General features: G+C 36.2%; 1 protein-coding gene and 1 pseudogene across 1 annotated transcript; one reads left to right on the forward strand and one right to left on the reverse strand.

Moving 5' to 3' along the window:
• Window positions 1-834: 834 nt before the first annotated feature.
• Window positions 835-7,958, forward strand: LOC128020307 (pituitary-specific positive transcription factor 1-like). The gene is made up of 7 exons (XM_052607143.1): window positions 835-996; window positions 3,707-3,868; window positions 3,997-4,095; window positions 6,623-6,847; window positions 7,303-7,467; window positions 7,596-7,656; window positions 7,748-7,958. The coding sequence occupies exons 1-7, from the start codon at window positions 855-857 to the stop codon at window positions 7,956-7,958; spliced, it is 1,065 nt and encodes a 354-aa protein (XP_052463103.1). The 5' UTR covers window positions 835-854.
• A 3,235-nt stretch (window positions 7,959-11,193) lies between these two features.
• LOC128019370 (charged multivesicular body protein 2b-like) lies at window positions 11,194-13,809 on the reverse strand (annotated as a pseudogene).
• Window positions 13,810-15,632: the final 1,823 nt, after the last annotated feature.

A 15,632-nucleotide genomic window follows, 5' to 3' on the forward strand; every position in this document is an offset into this window, starting at 1 on the left:
TTTATGGCATTAACTGAGAAAATACATTAAATATTTGTTCTGTTAAAAATGTATTTGTAGTTTCGTATTTGAACAAGAACAAATGGAGGCTTAACAAAAAAGCACAATAACAACAACAATAATAATAATAATAATAATAATAATAATAATAATAATAATGCAATTCCACCAATGGCGGCTAGAAAATAAGATTAAAATATTAATTCATCATACACTGACCTTTTTTAACAACATGCCCCATTAGCACATTATAGGCCTTCAGTAAAATCTAAACTTTTAAACAATTTTGAAACACAAGAAAATTCTAAAGTGTATAAAAAAATATTTTAAAGAAATACCAAACCAATGTTTTAGCTATAACATACAGTATATATGTGTGGTTTTAATTTAAAACCTTGATGTTGAATAACAAACATGGACATGGTAGAAATGTATAAATATAATACAATTCATAAATATTAATGTGCTTCTCAGAATTCCTTATTACTGTACTATGGTTTAATACTTGTGTGATTTTGTTGTGTCACACATTCAGTGATAACTCCATACTTATGCAGTTGAACTCAATCCCTCTATGCATCTCTAATGTAGATGTAAACACATTCTTAAACAGCTAATTAATCTTAAATCAGATAAGCCGTGGTTTGTCAGCGCTGTCGCTGGTGTTTGTTGGAAGCCACACACAGTGGAAATGGACTGTATCAGATTGCACCTCTTTGCCCTAGTTACCAGAGCTTTGCCTCAGCGAGAGCTCATTATCATGGATGAAGGGGGTCTGAGGGGGCTCAGTATAAATACCTGCACACGCCCTGCTGGTGTCACACAGGTGTGCTGAGTAGTGAACATCTAGAGTCATGACCTGCCAGGCCTTCAGCACCACGGACTGCTTCACTACTCTGAGCGGAGACTCGGCCGCTCTGCCGCTGCTCATGCATCACAGCGGAGCCGCAGACTGTCTGCCCATCACCACCCACACGGCCAACATGATGCCTTCAGGTACATCTGATGATCACACAGTCATTCACAACTGAGAGCAGGGAAAACATCATGCTGAATGATAACAATATAATGCAACTAACTAATTGTGTAGGGTTAGGGTATCTAAATAAATCATCTTAATAACTGTTTAAAACGACAAGGAAATGTGTCCCTTATCTTTTATTGTTGGTGTCAAAACTGTGCAGTATTTTGGTGCAAATCCATCTGGCATTTAGCGATGATGCTAATGCAGTATTTGATCCATGTGTTTGGCTGGTACAGTTCTGCTGGTATTTATTTACACAATTGTCAGTTTTCCCATTAGACTCTGTCACATTTCAATGTTAGATTTTTTTTTTTTACTTTTATATTTAATTAATTTGAAACAAAACCAGCTTAGTACAACCGATCAAATGCTATAATTAAGGATTTAAAAATGGTTTATTTAAACATTTTATTAAATGCACACAAACTACAGTTCAAAAGTTTGGGGTCTGTAAAATGTTTATACTCACCACCGCAATTTATTTCACCCAAAATACTGTAAAACCAGTTACATTTTATTACAATTAAAAAAACATATATTTTTTATATTGTAATATATTTGAAAAAAAGTAATTTATTTCTTTGATACCAAGCTGGATTTTCAGCATTATTACTCCAGTCTTTAGTTTCACATGATTTCTTAAGTTCAAAAAAAGTAAAAATTGCTTAATATTTTTGTGGAAACTATTTTATTTTTTTATTTTTTATGAATAGAATGTTGACATCATTAATTCATAAATAGAAAGCTGACATCATTTTGATCAATCTAATGCATCCTTGCTGATCAGATGTGTTCATTTAAAATGTCTGTGGAAGCTGTAAAAGATTTATTTAATCTTTGATCTATTGAAAGTTACAGTATTTTGTAATGAAAACGTATTTGTTTGAAGTTTTTATATATATATATATATATATATATATATATATATATATATATATATATATATACATATAAATATATATATATATATATATATATATATATACATATAAATATATATATATATTATAAATGACTTTTGAACATTTTAATTAATCCTTGCTGAATAAAATCATTTGTTTATTTAAAACAAATTTTATATCACTAAATACATTACTATTGTATGAAACATTTCCAAAAAAACTAAACAAAAAAAAAAACCTCATAGATATGAAAGAAGTTGCATCCGAAATAAGCTGTCTATAGTCTTAGTCTATATAAGTCTATAATTGTACTTTTATAGATCATTTTCAACACTGCAAATGATAGCATTTGTCCATTGGGCATACTTTCCTTCAGGTTTTTATGAAACACACAGAACAAGCTCAAGGTGATGAAAGAGACAGACACTGGACTACGAGCGGATGTTCTTTAGACCTAGTCTATATGACCCTAGAGTTCACATATTATTTGATATTATCTCCAGTCCTCACTGCTGTCACCACTCACAATCTGTCTGCCTCTCACTCTGAGCAAGTGACCTTTCCAAAGATCACATCTCTTTATCCCAGGGGAAATGTTTTTGGAGAGATATCACCAAATCAAAAGTTTAATGCAATGAACGATGTCTTTTCATATCAGAAAAACATATTTTACTGCGATTCAAATTAGAGGAGCAGGCAAGATTGTGTAATGTTTTTTTTTAAAAGTAGCTTTTGTTCACAGAGGCTGCCTTTATTTTAAAAAAAATGAATGAATAATAATAATATTGGGAAATACTAAATTTAAAATAACTGTTTTCTGAATTTTCAGCATCATTACTCCAGTCTTCAGTGTCACATGATCCTTCAGAAATCATTCAGATATGATGATTTGATGCTCAAGAAACATTAATTATCATCAGTGTTGAAAACTGATTAATACTTTCTGAAAACTGGTAGATTTCAGGATTCTTTAAAGAACAGAATGTTCCAAAGAACAGCATTTGTTTGAAATAGAAATCTTATTTAGAAACATTATAAATGTCTTTTCCTGACATTTCAGTTTAATGCGTCTTTGCTGAGTGAAACTATTAATTTCTTTCAAACTCTAAAAAAAGAATAACTCTGACTGACCCTAAACTTTTAAAAGGTAGGGTATAATTTATCAGATGGTTTTTAGTGACACCTCTCACTATCAGGAGCAAGACAAACATTAATTTATTGAAATAAATGGAAATTATGTAGACGTGGCTAATCAGCTCAATTTGCACAGCTGTTACTTCTTCAAAGATAATTATCAAAGCAGACATATTATTACGTTGACAAGTTGATGGATAAATTATCATGTACGTATTTTGTCCCGGTTTTGTCTCACACGCGAGAGAACATAAGTGAAAGTCTTGTCAGAAACTCAGTGAATTGAGTAAATCTCCGCTCATTGTTTGCCATAGTAAATCATAGTTCTTATGCATAATTATTGAACTGTGCAATTCAGCCCGGGCTCTGAGCCAGAAGATGCAAAACTCTCAAATGAAATGTTTTGGCATTTTTATTCATGCACATATGCCCTCCGTTAACTCAGTCCTGCTTACACCTGCGGAAAGTGGCTGGGAATGTCAGAGTGTACAGCTTTCTGAAGTTTGAAGAGTTATTCATCATAATGTGGTTGTTAGTGTATCTGAGGATTTAACTGCTGGCACTCTGGATAAAACAAAGGTTGATCGCATTATTTCTGCATGCATTGCTGTCTGACTCTCTGTCTAGGATATATCACACATATTAGTGTCTGGTTTATTCCCCATAGGTCTCCCTCTGGTCCAGTCATCCAAATGCTCTCATATGCACCTGTCCGCTTCTGCTTTGGGCAATGCATCAGCCAGCCTGTACTACTCAATGCCCCCATGTCATTATAGTAACCAGCAGACCATCTACGGCATGATGGCAGGTACGCCAAGTTATGCACAAGTTATGCAAGTTACACTCTTCTGTGCATATGTACTGTACATCATAAACACACACATAAATACAGGATTTAGTTTGTGTGTGTGTGTGATGTATGATCTCTGTCTCCAGCACAGGAAATGCACTCTGCCAGCATCTCTCAGACCCGCATCCTGCAGACCTGCAGCATGCCTCGTGCCAGCATGGTCAACAGTGCCAACTCACTGCAAGGTACAACCTGTGCTTAAATCCAAACCTTCAGCCCCATCACATGCACGTGTGTGCAGTGCACTCCTGTTGAGATCTGGCAAACAGAACAGCCAAGTGTACATATTGTACAAGTTCAAAGTCAGCCAGAATAAATAATGTATAATCCGAGAAAAATGATGATCCACTACAATGACAGCAGCGCGTGCGTGTTTGTGCCACACTTGACTTGCACTACTAGAAATGTGAGCGTTTACTTGGTGGTTTCAATATGTTTGTGCTTCCATCTAGTGTCTGTGGCAGGAAATAACAAGCGTGTCTAGCGTTAGGTTTAGTGATGCATACAGAATAAAATAATAATTATAATAAAAAAACAATACAAATAATTAACCCTTGCATTAAAGGTGCTGTAGGGAACTTTTGTAAAAATATATTTTTTACATATTTGTTAAACATGTCATTATGTCCTGACAGTAGAATATGAGACAGATAATCTGTGAAAAAAATCAAGCTCCTCTGGCTCCTCCCAGTGTCCTATTGCCATTTGCAGAAACTCCGTCGCTCCCGGTAAAAAATAACCAATCAGAGCTGCGGTCCGTAACTTTGTTTGTGTTCAAAATGTAGAAAAAAAATGTATATAATAAGCGAGTACACCATGAATCCATTTTCCAAACCGTGTTTTTAGCTTGTCCTGAATCACTAGGGTGCACCTATAATAAGTGTTTATATTCGGACTATTTTAGATTGCTTCGGGGATACCGCGGCGGAGTAACCCAGTACCTTTGTGATTCTTCATAGACATAAACAGAGAGAAGTAGTTCCGGCTACGATGTTCTTCCGCAAGACGCAAGCAGTTCTGTTTATTAACCGCTAGAGCATCAAAAGTTCCCTACTGCAGCTTTAACCTTTGATTTCACATTTGCCTGTATTGGATTATAACTTTATAATAGAATCATATTAATGTTTATGCATTATGAATATTCTACATGTAAAAGAAATAGGCTACATTGATTTGCCTTTTGGATCATATAATTCTCGCCACTGAATTCAACTTCCATTTTAAACATAAATACAGTGTGTGTGAGGAAGAGGTGATATTGCTCTGAATATATCCAGCCACTAGAGGGAGATGCAGATCAATTTATTCTTAAAACAGTAAAGACTATATTGCAAAATTGCATTTTGAATAAGCTATTTCACATAACAGTTATATATATATATATATATATATATATATATATATATATATATATATATATATATATATATATATATATATATATATATATATATATAACTTTTGAACACAATGAAGATGGCCAAATTTGTCTTATATTATTGAAATATATTTTTTTTCCATTTAGTTCTGCCCTTCGTAAGCAACAGAAGATACTTGGATGTTTCCCGGTACACAAATTAAGTACAATTTACCTTGATCTTCAAATTCCAAAAGTTTTCACCCCCCAGCTCTTAATGCATCTTGTTTCCTTCTGGAGCATCAGTGAATGTTTGAATCTTTTTAAATAGTTGTGTTTGAGTCCCTCAGTTGTCCTCAGTCTGAAAAGATGCTTCTCAAAATCATAAAGTCACTGCTGGAAAGGGTTCAAATATGCAAAGATGCTGGAAAACTGAAGAATCTGCAGGACCTTAAAGATTTTTCTGAAGAACGCTGCTCAGTTTAACTGTTCAGAACAAACAAGGGACTCATGCACAACCATCACAAAACAGAAAGACAGTCGAGGATCATCAGGTAACAGAACACAGTATTAAGAACCAAGGGTTCCCAAACTTTTGAGTGGGTTATTTTAATAATTTCAGCAATTTTTTTGTCTTGTGCCCTAAATGTTAATATCTTTTATGCACAATATCTTACTCAGGACAGTACTAAATAAAATATAACATGCATTTAGTATGATCTCTCTTATTTTTTGAAAATTACTCATATTTTTACAGATTCTGCAAGGGGTGCCCAAACTTTCGATCCCCACTGTATATATATATATATATGGAAGCTTTAGCCTAAGTTCTGCCAGGAAGACTCAATCACTTCGTCACTAATTACCTTCATCATTATCCAATCACGTCTTTATACTCCTGTATAAAACATCGTACTTACACATGTTTGAGTTCGCAGATGCCGAAGCGACAACAACCTCCACCCTCCCCACCACCACCAGGATGGTCCTGTCCTTACCTTCCAGGGGGGTCGGCTGCGCCCCTGCCTTCGTCTTCAGGCAGGAAATGCAGATTCGCTACCCTCGGATTACGAACCATGGACGGGGCCTTCCACCAAAGAAATTTATAATTGCGCTTGCTGAGCTGTCAATAAATGTATGCTTCGTACATTTTATCTCCCGAGTCTTTCTGGTAGAAATACACACACACACACACACACACATGCATACATACACATGGAAAAAAGTGCAGTTTATTTGGGAGTATTATAGGTGTTTTTTTTATTTAATTATTATTTGGAATATGTGGAAATGGTAATTGAGTAATTGGTAATCCTTTTATAGTTTTGTTCAACCTTCAGTTATTCGTCCCACAGGAGCTCTGGCTCCACGCCTCTATAAGTTCCCAGAGCACGGTTTGGGCGGGGGCTTACAGCCGCTGCCCCAGGCCCTGCTCACAGACGGACCCACTCTAGGAGACATCCAGCAGGAGCTGCGCAGGAAAAGCCGGCACCTGGAAGAGCCGCCCGACATGGACTCACCTCAGATCCATGAACTGGAGAAGTTTGCGAACGACTTCAAACTGAGGAGGATCAAATTAGGTTAGACCATGTTTTAGCCTATATACCTAAGTAAAACATTGCTGCACCATAAGTTTATTTAGCTTAGCTGATTAGTTCATATTAGTTATTTCCTTGACGGTTTACTGTTGAGCTATTATCTACATTCAGCTGCACAGATTGTTTGTTTGGTCATTTCTCTGCCTAAATTGGCAACTCTAGACCAGAATAATCAGCACATGTAAATGAGACTTCATGCAGTACATCAACATTTTTTTAAGTAAAACTTTTAATTTAATGTTATTACAAAGTGCACTTTTTTGAATCGTTACTTATGTGTGTTACGAAACATAAACATTTTATTTAATTAATATCCCAGCTAACAAAATATGTTCTAAGATGTTTTAGGTACATCAAAAGTGCACATTCAATACAATTCAGAACACTGCTTTTTCACAAGGGTTAAAGCTTCTCCTTACTTTAGCTTTGATTGACAGGTTACACACAGACCAATGTTGGTGAAGCGCTGGCGGCTGTGCACGGCTCTGAATTCAGCCAAACCACCATCTGCCGCTTCGAGAACTTGCAGCTCAGCTTCAAAAACGCCTGCAAGCTCAGATCCATCCTGGCAAAGTGGCTGGAGGAGGCCGAGCAAGTCGGTGGTGAGTCAGTCCACACACTCCTGAGTCAGATTGCTCTTTATTTATTTACCTACCACTATCATACCTGAGTTTCTAATGAAAACACAAGATGGTAGAATTACCTAACTCTAATTTGTGATTCCCATCAGCTCTTTTAAATGAGAAGATGGGCATGCAAGAGCGTAAACGCAAACGGAGAACAACCATCAGGTAGATTAGGATCTGAACTAAAAAACATAAGCCACTATATCAGCATCTCCATCTAATTAATACCTAATTAGTTCTTAATTCCCTCCCTCAGTCTTGGGGCTAAGGAAGCCTTAGAAAGGAATTTTGTGGAGAAGAGTAAGCCATCATCTCAGGAGATGGTGCGGATGGCGGAGGGTCTCCTTCTGGAGAAGGAGGTGGTGCGCGTTTGGTTCTGTAACCGCAGGCAGAGGGAGAAGAGGGTCAAAACCAGCCTACATCACAGCTCCTTCATGGCCAAAGAGATCACGGCCGGTAGATCTTGAGGATCCGGGGTCTCAGCGATGCTGATGTGTGACTATCTACAGGCAAAACATCACCACCAACCTTTGGCAGGGAGTGGGTTTATTGTGAGAGTGAGGACATGGAGTGACCAAAAAAAAAACACATGTCTGAATGTTATATCAAGGAAATACAATTTTAAACCAAGTGACATATGCAAACAAACTGTGACATTATGAAACATGTTTGCATTTGGAAAAGGTCTCTAGGTGTTTTTAGTAGATGTCTGAATTCAGTTTTCCTCAAGTTCACACAAGTGTCATATCAGAGTATTCACAGTTGTGGACTAATTTATTAATATATGATACATTAACATTTTATAAATAATAGTCTCTCAGTATTTCTCTTAATAATGTACACCCACTCTTTTGTCATATGAAACCCAACAAATTTCTGATCTCTTTCTTTTCTTTTCTTTTCTTTTTTGTTTTGTTTAAATACAGTTTTATAATGCAATGACATTCATAGATTATTAGGTGTGCCTATAGTGTCCACATTATTTTATTCTATTGTCCTTGCTTTAATAAGTCAGATGATTTACACAACCCTTTTACTGGAATTTAAACTTGAGCTATAAAAAGACATATTTTATATAAATATGTTTTTACATTTTTATAAATGATTTGCTCTCAAATGAAATGTTTGTGATTCTAAAACCCAAAGAGAACATGTGTAGAATAGAATATTGATACTTTTTAAAAAAAGTATTTAATGTATTTATCATTAATATATTTAAATTAATTCCAATCAAAGTTTAATATATTAGCAAAAAAAAAAAAAAGTTTTGTATGAAGCAACCAATTGTCATTTGTACAGAAAGTACAGAATTGTAGCCATGCTTGATTTGTCATATTATCATAAGATCCTGCATGTCATTAGCGGCTCTGCTGCAATCTGTTTATTATAATGTGAATTACATGCGTCACATGAATTGTAACATGGTAAGTGTGTTGTGATTCAGATTATTAAATATAATCAAACATCGTTGTATAGAGAGAATGAAGCATCATGTGTGTATGTGGCATGCGTTCATTTAATGTGTGGTTTACTGCAGACGGTGTAATCATCAGACTCTGCTGGGTTTTCTTTACAGTATTACATTGTTCCTCACCGTGTTATAACGAGGCAGCTCGGCCTCTCACCTGCACACAAGTGCTCTCAGCAGAGAGACATGGCTGATGATCTACTGTATATGATGATCATCCTCTCCTGCTGTTGACTGTCACCCCATCTGATCTAATAATAAAACAAATACAGTATACTCTGGGATGATGTTGGCAGGATTTCATTCTTTAAAAAAAACATACAATAATACATAAAAACAATAAAATTATGTATTTGTCCTTATGTATTTCAGCAGACTCTGCCGTTGAACGGTTTTACAGTCCTACAGAAATGCTTGCAGCAGTCACACATCCGAACCTCATTAAACTACTTTAAAATGAATCACTACATGAATCACTACATCACTGAAGAAAGGTCACTCTACAAACTCATTAAGACCTTGTTTAAAAATCACGTTTCGGTATGATTATGAATAACAATGTCTAATTTAATGAAATATGAGATGCTTTGAAAGGCCATTAGAACAATTGTAGAGGCTCGTAACATTTTGACTACAGCTTAAATGTTTAACAGACCAGTACAAGCCCTCTTCATTTTCAGTTGGCCTCTTAATGGTCATAGCTAACCGTACGGTTAAATGCTGAAACAGGTTGAAACACCAATTTATTAATTAGAAAATCAAATCAAACCATAAACTGTTCACACACACACACACACACACACACACACACATATATATATATATATTTTTTTTTTTTCATTCACCGTTAATCACTAAAATCACCTCTAGTCCTCACGCTGTTCATTCTCTCCAGATGGCAGACCTGCATGTGTAAATCTGTGTAAATGTGTAAATAATGTAAACCGATGAGGGAAGCTCACAGGACTGATTATTTCTGTTAAACCTGAGAAATTACTATTATTATATTTATTTTCACGGCATCGTCGTGATATGATGGTACTGTATGTTGCACATTATTCAAGTTGTACCATTGTGAAACTACAGTTTGTTTAGTTTAGTTTTATCTACCAAGATCACCAAGCAGTTAAAGCGTTTCAATGGTTGTACTGTTTCAAGGTTGACAAGACTTCATCACATTATCATATCAACAAAGATTCTCATTCAAGATCATTTTTTGTACTGTATGTATGCAAGAGTTTTTACCAAATTTCACTGCAAAGGAAAACTGTTTTCTGTAACATACTTCCTTAAGTAATACATAACCTAAAAAGACATTCAAAATACACATAATTAGCATCCTTCGACTAACATGACATGTTTCAGACGACTAGCCTTAAAATACATGGGCATCCCATGAATCTCCCAGTGTTTCTGTAGATGTTAAGGATTTAAAGGAAAATTCATTGTCACAGTAATAGCACCCTTTAAAGTTAAAAGTAAAGGGTGTAATTTCTGCACACTAGCAGAATTAAACAGATCTGCAAAAATAATGGCTGCATCCAAAACCACATACTCAGGTACATGCAGTGCTTCTTCTTAAATAAGTAATCACTTTGCGAAAAGCATGTGCTAAATAGTATGAATGTAATCCAGATGTACTACATTCACCATTTGCCCTACCAGAGTCAGTTGTGTCTCTTCCCTACTATTCACAAACCCTGTCCTGTGTCCTCACGGGACAGTTAAGTGTTCATCAGATGTGCACTTCACAATCTCGCCCGAATGTCGCAGGTCCCCCGGTGACTTTTCACCTGCTGTTTTATGAACGCTGTTAATTCAGACATACTACTCTTTACACATACTATATAATAGGGAAGTATGTGATTTTGGATGCAGCCTTAGACTTTTCAATCCCCTGCCACCCTCACATTTTGCGATCAGTCGCCCAAACAGATAGCCCCGCCCCAAGCTCACACTATTGGTTGAGTTGATGTTATATACAACCCAATCATGCCGCTCAAACAAACAGATTGCAATTCCATTAATGACATTCTTCCCCCTTATACCCTAAAATACGTGCAGCATATTTAGAGAACATTTTATCTGACCACCGACTCTCCTCCAGCAACTCCCTGCGATACTCCAATAAGAGTATGTTTAATGACATCATTTCCTTCATTTATTTATTTCTTGGACACTCCCTATTCCCACTAGTCCTTTGGTGGTGGCACATGTGTATAGAGTGAAGAGATTTAGTCCATTCCCAGAGCCTTCAGCTGTCTCTCGATCTCGGCGTCTGAGATGGTGGCCGCGTTGGACTTCGCTGGTGGGGCGCCAGGGAGGATCTTTACTGATGAGGGGGCTCTTACCATCTGCGGAAACAATAATAATCGAAGCCCTTCATTAGAGTTGTAAAACTTCAGATTCCAGATCACCTGGTGCTGCAACTCTACCAGCATAAGCCTGTTTAATACAGTAATATGAGTATTACATTTTGGCCCAAAGGAATACAACATGAGCTGTAATCAGATGCGATGATTCTGCATCTCCTACAGTAATCACAGACACAGCCAGAGTCCAGCTATCTGCTGAGAGCCACCGCCGGGCCGTCGCTAGAACAGCGCAGCCGCAGACAGAAAGAAAGAGTCTTACCTTTCCTGAGATCTCTATGCTGATCTCATCCAGCACCTGGTTCATGATGTCCTGGCATTCTTCCTCATCGCCCGACTCATCAAAAATCTCATCCAGCGTATCGTTGACTGAGGACGGAAAGTTGTCGAAGATGGTGAAATCTGAGAGAATAACCTCCATAAGTTGATATCTAATATAACCTTATAAGTTGAACGAGTGCTCCTAAGGATGAAAAGCTGGCTTCAAATTGTCAAAAGATATTAGATATAACTAATAATTTGATTTTAAATTAATTCATTCATTAAATCTCCTAATTCAGCATTGTTATGCAGAACAGTATATTTCGCCATTATTACGAATTATTTGATCTAGCCTACTACAGTTTTTTTTTTCTTTGTACAATCTACCTTTAAACTGCACATTAAATATGAAACTGTTTTAACTACGGTCAAACCATCTCGTCCTGTCTAGAAGCGCTGACAAAAATCCACCACGGACGAATACAAATTTAATGCAGCTCAACATAAATTTCAAATTCACACCATTTGGTGCAAAGGGGGAGTACAGTATGTAGATGACACAGAACATAAAAATAGGTTGCATGGAGAGAAGTGTGTTTTACTGGCCCTCTGGGTTTCTAGACAGACAGAAATAATTATTTACACACAGCCTCATTATCACCCATCTCAGATCTGTTACAACAGTTTCCTTCATCATGATTGACTACAAATCCCACGATGCATTAACAATCAGGTGAGGAAATATGAATAGCTTCCTTCCTCATACAATATGGATTGCATACAGACAAACTGAATCTTTTGTGGGAGTACAGGAACGATAAGAGAAGGAATTGGCTGAAATGGCATTTTATGTGATGCTTGTAGTAACTGGTTAAGATAAGACGTGCTTTATGAAGTGTGTGCATTTGAAGTGCATGCTGAGTATTTGCATGTCTTCTTATTCAATAAAATTTGAAGTGTAACAATTAGGCTTAAGAACAAAGCTGGAAGTTGAGATTGTAATCCCATAGCTGAGGCTATTCTAAGGGCAAAAGCAGTGTTGTACAGACTTAATTTCATGCCAGTTAAATTAAATCAATAAAATTGTTTGGAACATATTTCAATATTTTAATGATCAATAATTTATCTCAACTAGATTTTTATAGAAGGGTTATTAACTAAAACTAAAACCATAAAAGTTTTTTTTTTAATAAAATAAATTTTAATTTTTCAGCTTAAAATAATAATAATTATAGTTTATTGTACTGAAATAATCAAAACTGAAATTAAAATCGATACATCAATATATATATATTCACAAAAACACTACCAAAATCTAACTAACACATAAAATAAATTTCAAAACCAGTTGAGACAAAAACTTAAAAAAAAAAATAATTAAAAAATAAATAACTCAGGCTTAAATTCTCTTATTTTTCCTAAACTAAACTAAACTTCATATTATATACATTTAAAAAATTCCCCAACATTTTCTGGTAAGATCTCCTTAAGTCCTTAAGAAAGCTTGCTTAAAAAACACCATAAACAATACATTAATAATTCACATTTATTGAAAAAAAAAAACTAATAAAGAAAGAAACCAATTTACTCAGCTGCTCTAAGTGCCATAAAGGAACAATATGTCTCCTATTTAAAATGATGTTCAAGCGTCATATAAAAAATGAACAGTAATGAGGAAATTGTGAATCAGCACATAAAGAATGCAAATATATCTGAGATCTTTCTAAACGTGGAGAGAAAATTATATAAACTGGGTCACAATAATAGCAGTAAAGTAAAGAGCCGCTAAACGACGATAATTAAACCCTGTTTAAGGATTCTTTTGAAGTCTCTTTGCTACATGAGGGATTCTGTTTTTCCAGCACTTCCCTTAACACATCAGGATACATGTGAATAACACAGAGCCGTCATCGGGGGGCAGGGGAAGCACTGGGACTGTTGCAGAGACCCGAGATGAGGGTGGACAGCAAAGGAATAAATAACTTGGTTGTTGTCCACATGCATTCAGAGGTTTGAGCATCTTACCTTCGCTGTGGTAGACATGGCTCCAGCCATCTTCATCTGAGAGTTCATGACCTTGGTCTGCGTGGACATGGATGTGACTTTAGAGCTCACGGCGTAGGTTCGGTTCTTCTGTTTTCTGTGCTGTACGAGCTGTTTGGCTAGTATCTTGCAGGCTTCTCGGTTTCCAGTCTTGGCCATTTTTTTAATTTCCATTTCCTGTAAAGTATACACACATCCAGTGAACAGTGGGTGTTACTACATGTGGCTGGAGTTTTGACTTCTGGGACAGACCAACAAGTCACCCAGACATATTCACTGAACTTGTGCCATGTTTACTTGTTTAGACCCAGAGGTCTGTGTTTCTTTACATTAGTAAACATCTGAAAACAGCTCTGTGCCCTGAGGAACTTCAAGGGTGTTTTTTCAGATGTAATGTGGGTCTGCAGAGATTTCCCATGAGACTGTGTGTTAGTGAGTGTGCCCCGTCAGGATTAAAGCTGAAACACGCTACACAATCAATCCCGGGACGTGTTTGCGTTCACACAGAAAACACTCTGGCAATTTTCCAGGACCAACGTGCAGTGTGTAAGGGCAATAGAAATATCTGGAAATACTAGTTTACTGGAAAGTCAGTCATTCCCAGAAATCAGCACATGACCACCTGATGGAGGTCATTAGCAAAATACATTGTTATTCTCCTGTCTCCTGTTCCAGTTAATAGGGATAGTTCACTCAAAGTACCTTTCATGCCGTGTGTAGCACAGCTCTAAGTGAATGAAAACACAGGCAAAGTTTTAAATCTGAAAGTGCACCGTGTATAAAGTTATTGTCTCTCAAAAGAAAGAGTGGACTCTAAATCATTGAAATGAGTCGTTTTAATCCCAAGCCGCTTCATGTTGACGTCAACATTAGCATATTGCCCACCCATGCTTTGGTCTTTTCGCACTGGTATGAGTGAAACATTTTGTAAATTGAACATTTATTCTTTGCCATTAGGTGTCGTTTTTGAAACCCCGGTACCACTGTACACAAAGCAGCACTGCGCTCACAAACACTGCTTTGTCAGGCATCACAGGCATGATGCAATGGAAATGAGCCCAATCTACCAATCACCACAGATTAGTGTGACCAAAGAAGGGGTTTGGAAAAATGAATCATTAAAAAAATAATTTGTAAGTCGTTGAGCAAGTAAGGAAATAATAAATCCATATTATAAGACAATGAAAGTGTTTTCAATGAAACAATGAAATACCCTTTCTTTACCCATAATAGGGGCACTTTAAATGATTTAATACTTATGCAGCCTCATGGCATCAATGAATAACATCTTATGCTTTTAAGCTGCTGTGTGGCTTCAGAATACTTGGAACAGTGCAGAAGTCATATGGTCTACTGTTATGATGTGTTTCATTCTTTTCGGAGGTTGACGTGGCCACTCATTGTTTTTGTATGGAACAGGGCAGCAATTCTTCAAAATGTCTCCTTTTGCATTTCATGTAAAAAAATAACAGCATTCAGGACTGGAATGACACAAGAAGAAATGTAATTTTCATTTTTGGGAGGACTATTTCTGTAATGTATAAAGAATATAACCAATATGGCCATTTCCACTCACTGGTGTCTCATAAAGTGATTAATAAAATGTGTATGAGGAATCATTTGGGCTTATTTTGTGTTGTTTTGTCAGACTCGGCTGCTGCATTTTCAAGCGAGATCTGGCTAAATTGACTATAATTACGCCATCAGTGGGTTGACACAGCAAAGAGAGTAGACACTTCCAAAACACTGCTCTTTTCAGAGGTCCAACGTGTATATTTCAGTTTCGACCGATGGCAGGTGATGTAGAAGAAGCGTTTTGGGAAGTGTAGACTACATTCATCAAGGATGCATTAAATTAATCAAGACATTTCCAATGTAACAAAAGATTTCTCTTTCAAATAAATGCTATTCATTTGAACCTCAAAAAGTTAGTTAATCAAAAAATTAATTACAGTGTCCACAAAAATATTAAGCACAAGTGTTTTCTGATAATGTTC

This window comes from Carassius gibelio, chromosome A9 (assembly GCF_023724105.1).
Source record: "Carassius gibelio isolate Cgi1373 ecotype wild population from Czech Republic chromosome A9, carGib1.2-hapl.c, whole genome shotgun sequence".
NCBI lineage: Eukaryota > Metazoa > Chordata > Actinopteri > Cypriniformes > Cyprinidae > Carassius > Carassius gibelio.

Coding starts and splice junctions, on each gene's coding strand:
- LOC128020307 (XM_052607143.1), top strand. CDS start 855: ATGACCTGCCAGGCCTTCAGCACCACGGACTGCTTCACTACTCTGAGC. Junction 997..3,706: donor GGCCAACATGATGCCTTCAG/GTACATCTGATG, acceptor CACACATATTAG/TGTCTGGTTTATTCCCCATA. Junction 6,848..7,302: donor ACTGAGGAGGATCAAATTAG/GTTAGACCATGT, acceptor TTTGATTGACAG/GTTACACACAGACCAATGTT.